The following is a 16,008-nucleotide window of genomic DNA, read 5'->3' on the forward strand; positions in this document are numbered from 1 at the left end:
ATTCAAAGTCTAGGGAAAAAATCCGAAAAAACATGTTTCGGTCAATAGACTGTAGGTTATCAACGAAATGCTCGAAGATAATTTCAATTATATATAAATTTTTTGCGGAAATCTATTTTTAGTACATTCAAAATCCAGTGTAATGTTGATTTTCAGTGTAAGAAAAAGAGGTTCGAAAAACTGCTTCCTTTGTGTTTCGTATTTTGGAATTCTAAGGATACCTAAATCTGTCGATTCACGTCCACTTTCCAATTCATTTTTCAAAATTTATCTGCTACGACCATAACAATTTTTAAGGTTCTTTCTTTGCAAAGTACAGTTGTGCAGCTTTTTCTTACAGTTTTTTGATCATGATTCTAAAAAATTTAAAAAAATCCATAGGCACAACGTATGGTTTCTAACTTCAGCTTTCTTGGACTCTAGGTGAATATTTTTTTTAGCATTTCATAGCTGAGCTACAGTCCATTTTTGCAAAGCACGTTTTTTGGGATTATTTATCTTGGACTTCAAATAACGGAAAATAAAAGCGTTAAAGCTGAAGATTGTCTGAAAAACATATATGAAGGTAAAGTGTTTCAAAAATTACAAATTTTGTACAAATCGGTTGAGAAACAATTTAGATATAGCAATTGACTCTAAAGGTCTGATTAGCGAGTTTTTTTTGTCTGTTTGTGTAATGATGCAGAATCAAAGATTTCATTAATTCATTGAGGGTCCCAGAAGATAATTATTCATTTAAATGTGTCTGAATAAAAAAAAAGTTATCAAACAACCAATAGTGTCATATTGACAGTGAAAAACAGATTAGGATTAAATAAGTTTATAAAAGTAACGAACTTGTAACGACGGGCAATTAACATTTTGTTTTTTCATCATCTACACAAATTGAGAATTAAGACCAGTAAAGCCAGTAAAAAATCCATTCAAAGCTGGTAACTCTATAAGTTGTTCCCAAAAAAAGACCGAAATCGGTCGATTCAAAATATGTTCCATTGCGCGGTTGTAAAATCGAGGAATCCTTTAATTTCGAGGTGACTGAGCGACAGCAAACATACAAGCAGATTTTGGCTTTCGGAAAGGGATAAAACCGCTACCTTCTGGTGCTGTTGGATTCCCCCCTCCACTTCGAAATTTGTTAGCCCCCGTCTCGATTTTGGAGCTGGCAGTAAAAATGATATTTTATCGTGACAAACAGATTACTGAAGGTGGAACCAACTAAGGGGAAAAGGGGCATGGAATTTGGTCACAGGTTTGTTCTGGCACCAGCAGGAGCCCCACTTCTCAGAATGAATGGTTCGGAAAACGCAATAAAAGTGTGCCATATACCGTGCTATTTATGGCCTGTTTAATATTTAAGCGCGATTAACAACCGTGGATGTTTTAGATTCCTTAAGCGGGTGGCAGGTTAAATGTGTTCCAGCGTTTTTGATAGAAAAGTGAGGGTTTTGTGCTGATTCAAGCACAATTTGATAGAGGATTTAGCAATACCGGTAGCGGATTAAAGACCTCTGTAAAAAGTTATTAGAAAAAATACTTACAATTGACAGTCAGATTGGCCCGGGCACTGATCTGTCCGACTCCGTTGTGAGCTTCGCAGATGTACTGGCCCCGATCATCCAGTGTGACGTTTCGAATGACCAGGGTTCGATCGACTTCCAAAATTTCCGCCCGGCCCACCGGAATGTGTCCGTTCTCTTTGCTCCACAGAACCTGGGGAAAAGGATCCCCACTGACGGCACACTGAAATTGGGCTCGTTGCCCTTCCAGTATTGTGACGTCCATCGGTTTGGCCATGAAGAATGGTTTGACTAAAAATGAAAAAAAAATTAAATAACATTAATTATGATTTTTTTTTTAACTACAAAAAACTGTTGATAGTTTTGAGCATCGCCGTACACAAATTATTCAAATAAACAATTCCGGCTAAGCGAAAATTTCGCTCCAATTGCCACCTAGTGAACGCAAATCAACATAATCGGCCATTAATCATAATTCGAAACGAGTGGGGTTTGATAAATCGATCCAAAAAACGTGACATCACGACGACGCACACACGCAGAGCGCTTTTAATAACTTGAGAAGAGTCGGATCTAGTCTTTGGGCCCCAAAATGTTTTGCAACCTATTTTTTTAAGCAATTTCATCAATTTTGCAAACTATAGGAATTTTCCACATTATTTCTACCAATTTGAATACTAGTTATATACTAGAGTGTGTCGAATTGTTACTTTTTAGGAATTTCAAAAACCCTGTACTCTAATATTTTTTATTTTTGATTAAAACGAACGACAGAATTTTGCAGCTTTTAAAAATGAGATTTAGTAACCCACGGCAAAGCCGTAGGAGTAGCGAGAGAATTCTTGGCTACGGACATTATATTTTATTTTCTCACATTTTAATTCACAACTAATTCGCGTTCCCTCTTCTCAGAAGAGCGCAAAATGGTTCACTAGACTTGATCCGAAAAAGTGATTACTGATATTTAAATTTTGATTTTAACGGTTTTGGAATATTTATTTTATTTGTAATTTTAATTTCTGAACCATAACAGGAAGGAATATAGCTGCTGATTCAAATGGTGTCGAAGGCCTCAGACACGGTTCACTCCTTTAAAAAATGACATTCATGTTTACGAGCCCCACAAGCTGCACGATTGGAAATGCTCAAATTCTATCTAAAATAAGATTAAAAGAATTCATTGCAAGAAAAAAAAGACAGCTCCAACTAATTTTAGTTGATTTTTTACGAAACCACTGCATATGATGATTCCAAATTTCTTTTAACCCTCATTTAATTTTCGCGAATCAAATAGATATGTAGATCATTGCATTTCAACATGTCAAGACTCAAAAACAAAAATCTTTCTTGTTAAAATAATGTTTTTTTCCGAAAATTGGACAGAAAATCTGTCAGCGTTGCTAGATTCTTTTCATAAACAATAAAAACCTCAGATGGGGACGCTATAACTTTTTTCTAGCTTCTCCTACTGCTTTGTCAATTTGGGCAGAGTTGAAGACAGAAATTTTTTCGGTAGTTGGAATTCCATTTGTATTGTGTGAGAACACAAGGTTGAAAAAACCAAAATACCCTTTTTATGAACAAATTTTTGCCTTTTTTCCATACAAAAATGTCATCCCTTTTGACTTAAAAGAAAACTTTTTGGATAACAGGGTTTTTGAAATTCAAAAAAAGTTGTTACTCGACACAACCTATTCAACATGAAATTGTAAAAATATTTTCGATATGTAGTTGGAAATTTTTTTACTACTTGAATTCCTAGAATTATCATTATTTTAAAATGCATGATTTAAGTTTTTTAATAATTTATTTTTTTTTTTAAAGATTTTAATATTTTTGATGTCGGGGAAAAGTTGACACCGATTTACCATCTGTGTTGAAAATTCCAATTCCTGTCTGTTTTGTTTTGCCTTGTTCAAATATTGTAACTTGTAAGACATCAAAGCTATGGTCAAAACAAATTTGCATATTTTTTCCACGGTCAGACTATTTGGTAAAAATCATCAGAAAATTATGAAATATTGGCTAAAGTTCAAAAGAAGTTTGTCTTCAAAAATATTTGAACTAAATATTTATAAAGCAAGTTCATCTCATTAGCTTCCAAACAGTTTACCAGATAAACAATACGTTGTTTGATAACAGAGATGCACGTGAAATAAAAATGCATGTTTAAGACTGAACCCAAACTTTTGGCCGTTACACATCACTACGGATAATCCCAAAATTTTGGACGTTGACTTAAGTAGCTATTTTATATTATTTAAGTACATTGCAAATTTTTCGCAAAACTAAACAAATGTTTTTCAATGAGTTTGAAAAAAGGATTCGAATTTTGAAATTCGGTCCTTCCCACCCTGAGAGGATCGGGTTTGAATTTGAAGTTCGATTTTAGAGAAATGTCCCAGCTTTAAGGTAAATTTGAATCATATAAACTCAATACTCACATTCTGTCAAAAACATGCAATGAAATTTTTACTCTCGATCTCTTGAATGAATTTCAATATGCAATTCCAATATGTAATAAGATGGCTGAAATATGGCCTATCAAAAAAAATTTTGTTCTTGAGGGGGTGATCCCAAAGTTTTGGCTAGCTGTGTCTATATTTTTAAAATTAAAAAGCTTTTTCCAAAAACTTTTGAGATTTCCGAGGAATTTAAAAAAAGGGCTGTTGATATCTCTAGCCTCCCATTAAAAATCTATACAGTTGCAAAACTGAGAATTTTTTTTAAAAACTTTTTCCTTAAAAAAAGTCATGGAAAATGCATGAAATATCTTTGCCAGAACTATGAGTGAGACAACTAAATATTTTCTTCTTTATAAAACATGTTTACAATGGCATTTACAATTACATGTTTGGCGAAATAAGAAGGATAGAAACCTTTTTAAAGGAAAAATATGATCATAAATATTTTTAATTGGTGCTTTGTGATAATGTTAACAATTAAAAAACAAAGCTTTTCAGACCAGTAAAATCCTGAATATAAATTTAAGTAAGAATTTTCTAAGTAAAATTAATTTTACAAATTTAACAAGCATTTCAAAGAGAAAAAATCTCGTCTTTAAAATTGTATCGAATAAGAAAACTAATTTTTCGAGCTTTTTGTTAGAAAAATTGATGAGACGTTGATACTAGGAATTTTTGAAATATTACTTGGGATACCATGTCTGTGGTACAAAGAATTCAGTTCAAAATAGTAAATTTGAATCTTGTATTAATTTATTACTACAATTTATTTATATTCAAAATAAATTGAGAGTTCAAATGATGTTAATTTCAAGTTGACACACGATTCGGTTTGCCTAATATTAGATAAAAAATTTGAATCTAAGGTCTGTGGGGAACTTTACTTAACCTTCCAAAGCCGTTCGCTAAATATCCGTTTCGGGGAAATATGCGTTCTAATTTGATTTCGTTCTCCTGGCTGTAAATGTTAACCGATTTTGATCATATTATATTCATTGTGTAGGTAATTTATTCTAATTACTCAACATTTCAAAATAAAGTCGAAATGTATTACCAGGTTTTCAGAAACTGGTTCAGAAAGTTAAAAGTCCGAAAAATCAATTTTATTTTTAAAATACTCATAACTTCTGACAGCTTTTCTGTATTTAATTATTTCATTGATGTTTGAAATTGTCAAAAATCCATCTATCCGACAATGTATAGATATGTTGGGGTCCAATGAAAGTTTTTACCGCTATGACAGATCTTCCGGTAGAAAAAAGTCTTACTTTAAAAAAACGACATCCAGTTTTGGCTTTGCTTAGCTGTACTTCATTTCTCAATGAACCGAATTTGAAAACTCAAATTTTAGTTTTTTGGCGTTAATTTGATCATTATTTTCATAGAACATACTTGGTATGTCAAAACTACCAGTTGATCAGTATATTGGAATGATGATAAAGATGTTTGAAATATGCGCTTCGGGTCATATTGACCCGAACGGCTTTGGAGGGTTAAAATCCCAAAAAAATCGAAACCGAAGGTTGGAGGTCTTGACGTCTTTTAACAAAATATTTCAAAAATTTAAATTTATTTTAATAATTTTTGAGAAAATTTCATTTTAAAAGTAATTTTTTTTTCTACCATTCTATATCATTGATAAAATCCACGTAAAAAAGGAAACATTAAATTTTTGCATTGTCAATCAAAACTATAAAAATAAAATCCTTTCCGGAATTTAAACTTTAATTTAAAATTTATGAAAAAAAAATTTCTAGGTCCATCGATTTCGTAACTATTTTTTTATGTGTATTCAAATTTCGAACTGTTTCCTAATTTTGAATGTCAAAGTTGAACCTTAAGCTGTCATTTTATACATTACAACTTTAAAGATGACGTCTGATGAAAATGCATCATGGGGGTGACGAATCAGGTTTTTTAATGTAATACTTTCAAAATTTAAGCCTGTTTAACAATTCCAACCGAGGACATTAGGAAAAGACTATCAAGAGAACAATTAGAAAATCTGAATTTATGATCCCTAGAAAACATCAATTTTTCAACTTCCAAATATTGCTCTGAAGATGAGATGACTTAGATTTAAGCCACATTTGAAAGTTACTTAGAAATACGTTTATTTCATTTAAATAGCTGAAAAAAATAAAGTCTGGAAGGCATTTGAGTCCACAAAATTGATGCTCTACATTTTAAGGGTAAATTAACGTCCCTTTCTTGAATAATAAATTTTGAAAAATTATTTTAAGTTTATTACGAGTGAAAAGCTTGTGATTTAGAATGATAATTTGATTTTGAAGCGCTGATTACACAAGTTTGAGGCCTTGCGAAAGGGAAGGGGAGGGCTTTAGGGGTCCAACCCTCCTCATGAAAATTGTTACTAAGTTACACGACATAACTTTTAATCATTTTTTGCAAGTAAATATATCTGTTCAAGAAATAAATTTACCGAAGAAATTACTTGAAACCAAAAGGTATTTGAAAATACGTATTTATAAACATGTCAGAAAATTGTATCACCGCCCGGCAGAATTTCATCTTTCATCACTCTAGTTTTTGAACATTTCATTTTACCAAACTACAAGACGATCAAGAATTGAAACTTATGTTCAATTATCAATTTCGTTCGGCAAATTATTAACCTTTTGTACTGAATCTTAAATCCTAACACACAAAAACCCTACTTCGTCTTTAGAAATGGTATTTATTGAGAAGAGTATTTTAACAATTATATCCATTTTTTTATTATAAGGTTACCAGAGCCCGGTTCTATCCAGGTTTGCCCGGATATTTAACACGAAATTTATGAACAGTCCCGACCCAGTTATCCTGATTTCATTGAAGAGTTTGGCCCGAATTTATTCTCTTCATTTGGCATATAAAAAAAACAACATATTTTGTTATATTTTTTTTTATGTATGCCTTAAATGCCATGCCTTTTTGTTCGCAAGTTCTATAAAAATGATCATGAAATGTATTTTTGCTTTTAGTTGAGTTATTTCTGGGTTTTAACAAAATTTGCTCGGATCGCCAGGTTTTGCCAGGTTTTGCCGGGTTTTTATATCAAATTTCCTGGATTTTACTGGCCCGGATACGTGCTAAAAAAACTGGCAACTTTACTTCATTACCAATCAAATTGAAAATTAAAAAAAGCGTTCCTCTCCGAACGTGTTTTTAAAAGTCACAAGGCCTAACAATTCGCATGGTTTTTGAAGATAAAAAATTAATGGGCTAATTTTGATAAACTTTTGTGCCCAAAAACTTTTGAAAATAGGTAAAATTGTTCAAGACTGGCAAAACTTTAGAACATAACATCAAAAAATAAACAAAGATTAATCATTCTTCTTAAAGACGGCTATTTATTTTTACATCTGGGACTAGAGATATTATCTATTGGGTTCGTTTTTCAAATTCCGTAAAATAAATAATTTTTAAATTATTTTCAGTAAGTATCAACAAAATTAAATTTGAGATATGTTTATAAGCAGAAATCAAATCGTTTTGTAGACTTACACGAATTTGTTTATTGAAACAAAAGCTTTTTTTAATCTTTCTTCAGTAATGCCAAAAATTTGTTTTTCAGAACTTCGAAAAAGTTGAAGAATTTAACATGTTTAGATTATTTATCTTCATCATCACCATCAAAATATTTTTTCTGAATTGAATAAAGAATTTCAATAAATAAGCTCAAAATCAGAAGAATTTTAACTCTCATGTAGATTTTTATGTTCATGAATTTTTTAAACGTTTCACTAATTTTTATTGTTTTGAATGATCTTTCAAGACTCAATCATGTTTTTGCCTTTCTAACAGAAAGGTTTGGTTATCGGTCGATTTGAGAGATCATTAATTATGGGTCTTAGACATACCTTTATAGGTACCTATCGACTCAGCTCGACGAGTTCTGTTGATGTCCGTAGATTTGTATGTGCCATTTTAAAAATGTCAAGAACGTTTTTGCGAAACTGGGCTGCACAATTAAAATGATTTTAGTCTCAAAAGAATGCATTTTTTTTTCTACACAACCCTTTCAAAAACGGGAAAAAAACAAAATAGTTGAAACCGTTTTCTTTACCAAATACATATCATACTTATTATGGCATAAAAAAAGTTGCTAGTGGCGCCTCGAAGCAGCAGCACCAGCAATCATTTATAAATTGGAGATAATCAAATAAAAAATTAAAATTTATCGACTCGGGAATCGAACCAAAAACCTTCAGATCCCAAATCGCAAACGCTATCCAATAAACCATCGGCACGCTTAATAGAGAGCGGCTCAAACTCAAATAGCTAAAAGGCATTACTAAGACGCACCGTGGTCTGGGCAGTTTCTCAGTCTGCTGGGGCAAATACGGCAACAGTGTTTATATCTTACACTTCTTGCTTTTCAATGCAGCAAATGGCGGATGGGCGTTTCCTTCAGAGTCCGCCATGCCTATAGACACTATAATTTCATATATGAAATTATAGTGTCTATAGCCATGCCGGGTGTCAACAAAATGCAGAGCCGTACAGAAAACTGCGTTGGGGGGGAATTTATATGAAGATTTTATGACCCTCGTTTTTTTACCCGTGTTGAAGAATGAATTTATGTTTTTTTTTTTCATTTCTACATACTCATACATAATTTAGATTCAATTTCAGATGCAGAATTCAGATTCAGTTTTCAAATTCAGAATACAGGTTTAGGAATCAGAATTCAGGATTCAGAATTCAGAATTCAAAATTCAGATTCAGAACTCATATTCAGATTCAGAATTCAGATTCAGAATTCAGATTCAGAATTCAGATTCAGAATTCAGATTCAGAATTCAGATTCAGAATTCAGATTCAGAATTCAGATTCAGGATTCAGATTCAGAATTCAGATTCAGAATTCAGATTCAGAATTCAGATTCAGAATTCAGATTCAGAATTCAGATTCAGAATTCAGAATTCAGATTCAGAATTCAGATTCAGAATTCAGATTCAGAATTCAGATTCAGAATTCAGATTCAGAATTCAGATTCAGAATTCAGATTCAGAATTCAGATTCAGAATTCAGATTCAGAATTCAGATTCAGAATTCAGATTCAGAATTCAGATTCAGAATTCAGATTCAGAATTCAGATTCAGAATTCAGATTCAGAATTCAGATTCAGAATTCAGATTCAGAATTCAGATTCAGAATTCAGATTCAGAATTCAGATTCAGAATTCAGATTCAGAATTCAGATTCAGAATTCAGATTCAGAATTCAGATTCAGATTCAGAATTCAGATTCAGAATTCAGATTCAGAATTCAGATTCAGATTCAGAATTCAGATTCAGAATTCAGATTCAGAATTCAGATTCAGAATTCAGATTCAGAATTCAGATTCAGAATTCAGATTCAGAATTCAGATTTAGAATTCAGATTCAGAATTCAGAATTCAGATTCAGAATTCAGAATTCAGATTCAGAATTCAGATTCAGAATTCAAATTCAGAATTCAGATTCAGAATTCAGATTCAGAATTCAGATTCAGAATTCAGATTCAGAATTCAGATTTAGAATTCAGATTCAGAATTCAGAATTCAGATTCACGATGTTTTTTGACGACTGTTACTTTAATTTAAGGTGATTTTTCGGCTTTCAGTCTATTCAAATAGCAAAAACGACTATTTATTTAACGTTCCAACGTTTCAATCCATATAGGATCGTCATCAGGGACTGTAATGTTTATTGTGTGTTAACAAAATATCAAAAAATCTTCACGAAATTAACTGATTCTTACCTAAAATGTGTCGTATTTCTTGTCAGGTTTGATTCGGCTGATCGGGTAAAGCTGTCATTTGTGTCTGTTACAATATTTTGTGATTAATTTGTGATTCTAGTGTTTTGTAGTGTTGTCTGACTTACTGTGAAAAAATCCGTACTTCCTCCTTTTTTCTGGATTAAATTTCCGCAGCATCGATTTTCCACAGTCACTACTTTTCACTTTTTGTTTTGCTTTGAAACCGTTGAGGTTGAAAAAGACAGAAGTTTGCCATTTTTAGACATGATGTTGCACCGAAATGAAGAAGGAAAAATCACCACCGATTGGTACATGAAACCGATCGCGTCTGGCCGCTTTTTGAATTTCTACTCTTTCCATCCACTCCATCAAAAGTTAAACGTCGCAACCGCCTTTGCAAAACGTGTTTCATTGTTTTCATCCCGAGCAAACAACAATGAAATCCACGAAATTATTCGCACCAACTTGAGACTGAATGATTACCCAATCGGTTTAATCAATGGGATTATCAATCGTCTCAACGAAAAAAGTGACATCCAAACAGCTATGGTAGCAGAAGAAAATAAAATTTCACGCTCGCTCACAAATATTGATGGTCTAAGCGCAAACATAACAAAAACATTGCGTTCGGAATACGCAGATATACGAACAGCAAGTAAACAAGCAAAGACTATTGGATGCCTTTTCCCGATAATAAAAGACAAAACACCACGGGACGAACAAACAAATGTAATTTACAGGATAAATTGCAAAGGACATTGGAAAGAGGAGGAAACACAAGAAACGGAAAACTGCGAAGCATGCTACATTGGATGCACTACGAGGAAACTAAAACAACGGATTTCACAGCACAGGACCCAAACAAATGAACTCAAGCGATTATGGAACATCGGATACACGAAACAGGATTATGCAATTCAACAACTTCGCCAACAAACAGCCTTACTGGAACATGAAATAGCTATGGATCATCTGTTCGACATCGATAAAGCGGATATCATCGACAGATGTGACAACGAAAACAAATTGTTAATACTGGAGAGTTGCCACATTAAAACAACAAAACATGCAATAAACCTAAAAAAAGACACCGAAAACATACATACATCATACGCAAACATTTTTAAAACCATCCAACACATACGAAAAATAAACCAAAAACATAAAACTACCAACACAGAAACACAAATCCAACAACATTCAGAAAACAATAGCACGGACTAGTAATAACAGATCAAAGCAAAACAAAAAGTGAAAAGTAGTGACTGTGGAAAATCGATGCTGCGGAAATTTAATCCAGAAAAAAGGAGGAAGTACGGATTTTTTCACAGTAAGTCAGACAACACTACAAAACACTAGAATCACAAATTAATCACAAAATATTGTAACAGACACAAATGACAGCTTTACCCGATCAGCCGAATCAAACCTGACAAGAAATACGACACATTTTAGGTAAGAATCAGTTAATTTCGTGAAGATTTTTTGATATTTTGTTAACACACAATAAACATTACAGTCCCTGATGACGATCCTATATGGATTGAAACGTTGGAACGTTAAATAAATAGTCGTTTTTGCTATTTGAATAGACTGAAAGCCGAAAAATCACCTTGAATTCAGATTCAGAATTCAGATTCAGAATTCAGATTCAGAATTCAGATTCAGAATTCAGATTCAGAATTCAGATTCAGAATTCAGATTCAGAATTCAGATTCAGAATTCAGATTCAGAATTCAGATTCAGAATTCAGATTCAGAATTCAGATTCAGAATTCAGATTCAGAATTCAGATTCAGAATTCAGATTCAGAATTCAGATTCAGAATTCAGATTCAGAATTCAGATTCAGAATTCAGATTCAGAATTCAGATTCAGAATTCAGATTCAGAATTCAGCTTCTTTTGAGAGAAGTTAACCACCGTTAATTAATTTTGTAAATTTATTTTTCGGCATATCGGTGAAAAGGTTTTCATACGTTTAGGGGTAAAACCATACTACTAAAAGTTGTAAAATCCGAAATCATAAAAAAAAATTTTGGATGAAAGGAATTTCAATTTTAACAAACGCGTGATTCAGAATTCAGATTCAGAATTCAGATTCAGAATTCAGATTCAGAATTCAGATTTAGAATTCAGATTCAGAATTCAGATTCAGAATTCAGATTCAGAATTCAGATTCAGAATTCAGATTCAGAATTCAGATTCAGAATTCAGATTCAGAATTCAGATTCAGAATTCAGATTCAGAATTCAGATTCAGAATTCAGATTCAGAATTCAGATTCAGAATTCAGATTCAGAATTGAGATTCAGAATTCAGATTCAGAATTCAGATTCAGAATTCAGATTCAGATTCAGAATTCAGATTCAGAATTCATATTCAGAATTCAGATTCAGAATTCAGATTCAGAATTCAGATTCAGAATTCAGATTCAGAATTCAGATTCAGAATTCAGATTCAAATTCAGAATTCAGATTCAGAATTCATATTCAGAATTCAGATTCAGAATTCAGATTCAGAATTCAGAATTCAGATTCAGAATTCAAATTCAGAATTCACAATCAGAATTAAGATTTAGAATTCAGATTCAGAATTCAGATTTTTGTAAATTTATTTTCAGCATATCGGTGAAAATTTAGATTCTTGGAGAAAGAATATCGGAATTGAAAATTTATAATGATTGATGTTGCGGGGTAAAGTATGGTGTGCGTTTATAAGTTTTCCTTGCAAAAATGTTCTTTTGCTCTTTTCTCTTCATTTTTCTATCCATCTTTATCAGATTCAGAACCCAGAATTAGAATTCAGATTCAGATTTAGAATCCAGATTCCAGATTCAGATACAGAATTCAGATACAGAATACAGATTTAGAATTCAGATTCAGAATTCAAATTAGGAATTCAAAATTCAAAATTCAAAACTCAGAATTTTGAATTTTGAATTCAGAATTCAGAATTCTGAATTCTGAATTCTGAATTTGAATTCTAAATTCTTAATTCTAAAATCTTAATTCTGAATTTGAATTCAGAATTCAGATTCATAATTCAAATTCTGAGTTCAGATTCAGAATTCAGATTTAGAATTCTGATTAAGAATTCGGATTAAAGATCAACCTGGAATTTGAAATTGGAAATTATATTCAAATATTAGACTAAGTGTTGTAACTCAAAATTCAAACTTTAGAATCAGAATAAGATTTCAGATTTAGTTTCCAGAATGAGATTAATCATTTAATAGTCATATTACTTTCCCCTCCTTTTGTGAGAATTTTTTCTTTTATGCATGGTTGAGCTCTAAAAAAGGTATCATGCTAGGCCACGCGTCACGGCTATCCATCAATATTGTAGTTGGTTTTACTTATTCAGTAAAAAAAGCATAAAAAAACAGTAAGATTCGAACCGTGACCAGCATCGTGAAAGTTCTGGTTGCTACCACGGCACCATTTCAGCGTGTTATAAGTCTAGGAAATTCAACTGTTTAAATACCATTCTTTCCATACATAAAATGAACTCCTTACATACCAGTTCGCTTTTCCCCAAAAAACGTACTATGCATCATTTTTGCCTTTCTAACAGAAAGGTTTGGTTATCGGTCGATTTGAGAGATCATTAATTATGGGTCTTAGACATACCTTTATAGGTACCTATCGACTCAGCTCGACGAGTTCTGTTGATGTCCGTAGATTTGTATGTGCCATTTTAAAAATGTCAAGAACGTTTTTGCGAAACTGGGCTGCATAATTAAAATGATTTTAGTCTCAAAAGAATGCATTTTTTTTTCTACACAACCCTTTCAAAAACGGGAAAAAACAAAATAGTTGAAACCGTTTTCTTTACCAAATACATATCATACTTATTATGGCATAAAAAAAGTTGCTAGTGGCGCCTCGAAGCAGCAGCACCAGCAAACATTTATAAATTGGAGATAATCAAATAAAAAATTAAAATTTATCGACTCGGGAATCGAACCAAAAACCTTCAGATCCCAAATCGCTAACGCTATCCAATAAACCATCGGCACGCTTAATAGAGAGCGGCTCAAACTCAAATAGCTAAAAGGCATTACTAAGACGCACCGTGGTCTGGGCAGTTTCTCAGTCTGCTGGGGCAAATACGGCAACAGTGTTTATATCTTACACTTCTTGCTTTTCAATGCAGCAAATGGCGGATGGGCGTTTCCTTCAGAGTCCGCCATGCCTATAGACACTATAATTTCATATATGAAATTATAGTGTCAATAGCCATGCCGGGTGTCAACAAAATGCAGAGCCGTACAGAAAACTGCGTTGGGGGGGAATTTATATGAAGATTTTATGACCCTCGTTTTTTTACCCGTGTTGAAGAATGAATTTATGTTTTTTTTTTCATTTCTACATACTTATACATAATTTAGATTCAATTTCAGATGCAGAATTCAGATTCAGTTTTCAAATTCAGAATACAGGTTTAGGAATCAGGATTCAGGATTCAGAATTCAGAATTCAAAATTCAGATTCAGAACTCATATTCAGATTCAGAATTCAGATTCAGAATTCAGATTCAGAATTCAGATTCAGAATTCAGATTCAGAATTCAGATTCAGAATTCAGATTCAGGATTCAGATTCAGAATTCAGATTCAGAATTCAGATTCAGAATTCAGATTCAGAATTCAGATTCAGAATTCAGATTCAGAATTAAGAATTCAGATTCAGAATTCAGATTCAGAATTCAGATTCAGAATTCAGATTCAGAATTCAGATTCAGAATTCAGATTCAGAATTCAGATTCAGAATTCAGATTCAGAATTCAGATTCAGAATTCAGATTCAGAATTCAGATTCAGAATTCAGATTCAGAATTCAGATTCAGAATTCAGATTCAGAATTCAGATTCAGAATTCAGATTCAGAATTCAGATTCAGAATTCAGATTCAGAATTCAGATTCAGAATTCAGATTCAGAATTCAGATTCAGAATTCAGATTCAGAATTCAGATTCAGAATTCAGATTCAGAATTCAGATTCAGAATTCAGATTCAGAATTCAGATTCAGAATTCAGATTTAGAATTCAGATTCAGAATTCAGAATTCAGATTCAGAATTCAGATTCAGAATTCAGATTCAGAATTCAGATTCAGAATTCAGATTCAGAATTCAGATTCAGAATTCAGATTCAGAATTCAGAATTCAGATTCAGAATTCAGATTCAGAATTCAGATTCAGAATTCAGATTCAGAATTCAGATTCAGAATTCAGATTCAGAATTCAGATTCAGAATTCAGATTCAGAATTCAGATTCAGAATTCAGATTCAGAATTCAGATTCAGAATTCAGATTCAGAATTCAGATTCAGAATTCAGATTCAGAATTCAGATTCAGAATTCAGATTCAGAATTCAGATTCAGAATTCAGATTCAGATTCAGAATTCAGATTCAGAATTCAGATTCAGAATTCAGATTCAGAATTCAGATTCAGAATTCAGATTCAGAATTCAGATTTAGAATTCAGATTCAGAATTCAGAATTCAGATTCAGAATTCAGATTCAGAATTCAGATTCAGAATTCAGATTCAGAATTCAGATTCAGAATTCAGATTCAGAATTCAGATTTAGAATTCAGATTCAGAATTCAGAATTCAGATTCAGAATTCAGATTCAGAATTCAGATTCAGAATTCAGATTCAGAATTCAGATTCAGAATTCAGATTCAGAATTCAGATTCAGAATTCAGATTCAGAATTCAGATACAGAATTCAGATTCAGAATTCAGATTCAGAATTCAGATTCTTAAGATAAGTTAACCACCGTTAATTAATTTTGTAAATTTATTTTTCGGCATATCGGTGAAAAGTAGTCCGGAGTATACGTGTTCACCACATGTAGACTTCGGACCAACCAGATTTCATTGTATAGGTTAAGGTAGTGCCACCTCTATCCCGGTACTACTTCTCCTAAATAATGAAATGTTGCAGGGTAAAGTATGGTGTACGTTAATAAGTTTCCTCGCAAAAATGCTCTTTCGCTCTCTTCAACATCTGTTAATTTTCTTCTCACTTCTCTATCCATCTTTATCAATTTCATAACTACTTTTCACCGATATGCCGAAAAATAAATTTACAGAATTCAGATTCAGAATTCAGATTCAGAATTCAGATTCTTTTGAGAGAAGTTAACCACCGTTAATTAATTTTGTAAATTTATTTTTCGGCATATCGGTGAAAAGGTTTTCACCGATATGCCGAAAAATAAATTTACAGAATTCAGATTCAGAATTCAGATTCAGAATTCAGATTCAGATTCAGAAT

The 16,008-nt window shown here is 32.3% G+C and overlaps 1 protein-coding gene across 1 annotated transcript in view; it reads right to left on the bottom strand.

Annotated features, from left to right (window-relative positions):
* LOC129742912 (roundabout homolog 1-like) overlaps positions 1-16,008 on the bottom strand; it is a 473,757-nt gene that overhangs the window by 121,322 nt on the left and 336,427 nt on the right. Inside the window, exon 5 of the mRNA XM_055734853.1 lies at positions 1,539-1,808. Coding sequence (XP_055590828.1) covers positions 1,539-1,808 — 270 coding nt within the window. The remainder of the gene's footprint in view (positions 1-1,538; positions 1,809-16,008) is intronic.

Source organism: Uranotaenia lowii, chromosome 2, assembly GCF_029784155.1.
Source record: "Uranotaenia lowii strain MFRU-FL chromosome 2, ASM2978415v1, whole genome shotgun sequence".
Lineage (NCBI taxonomy): Eukaryota > Metazoa > Arthropoda > Insecta > Diptera > Culicidae > Uranotaenia > Uranotaenia lowii.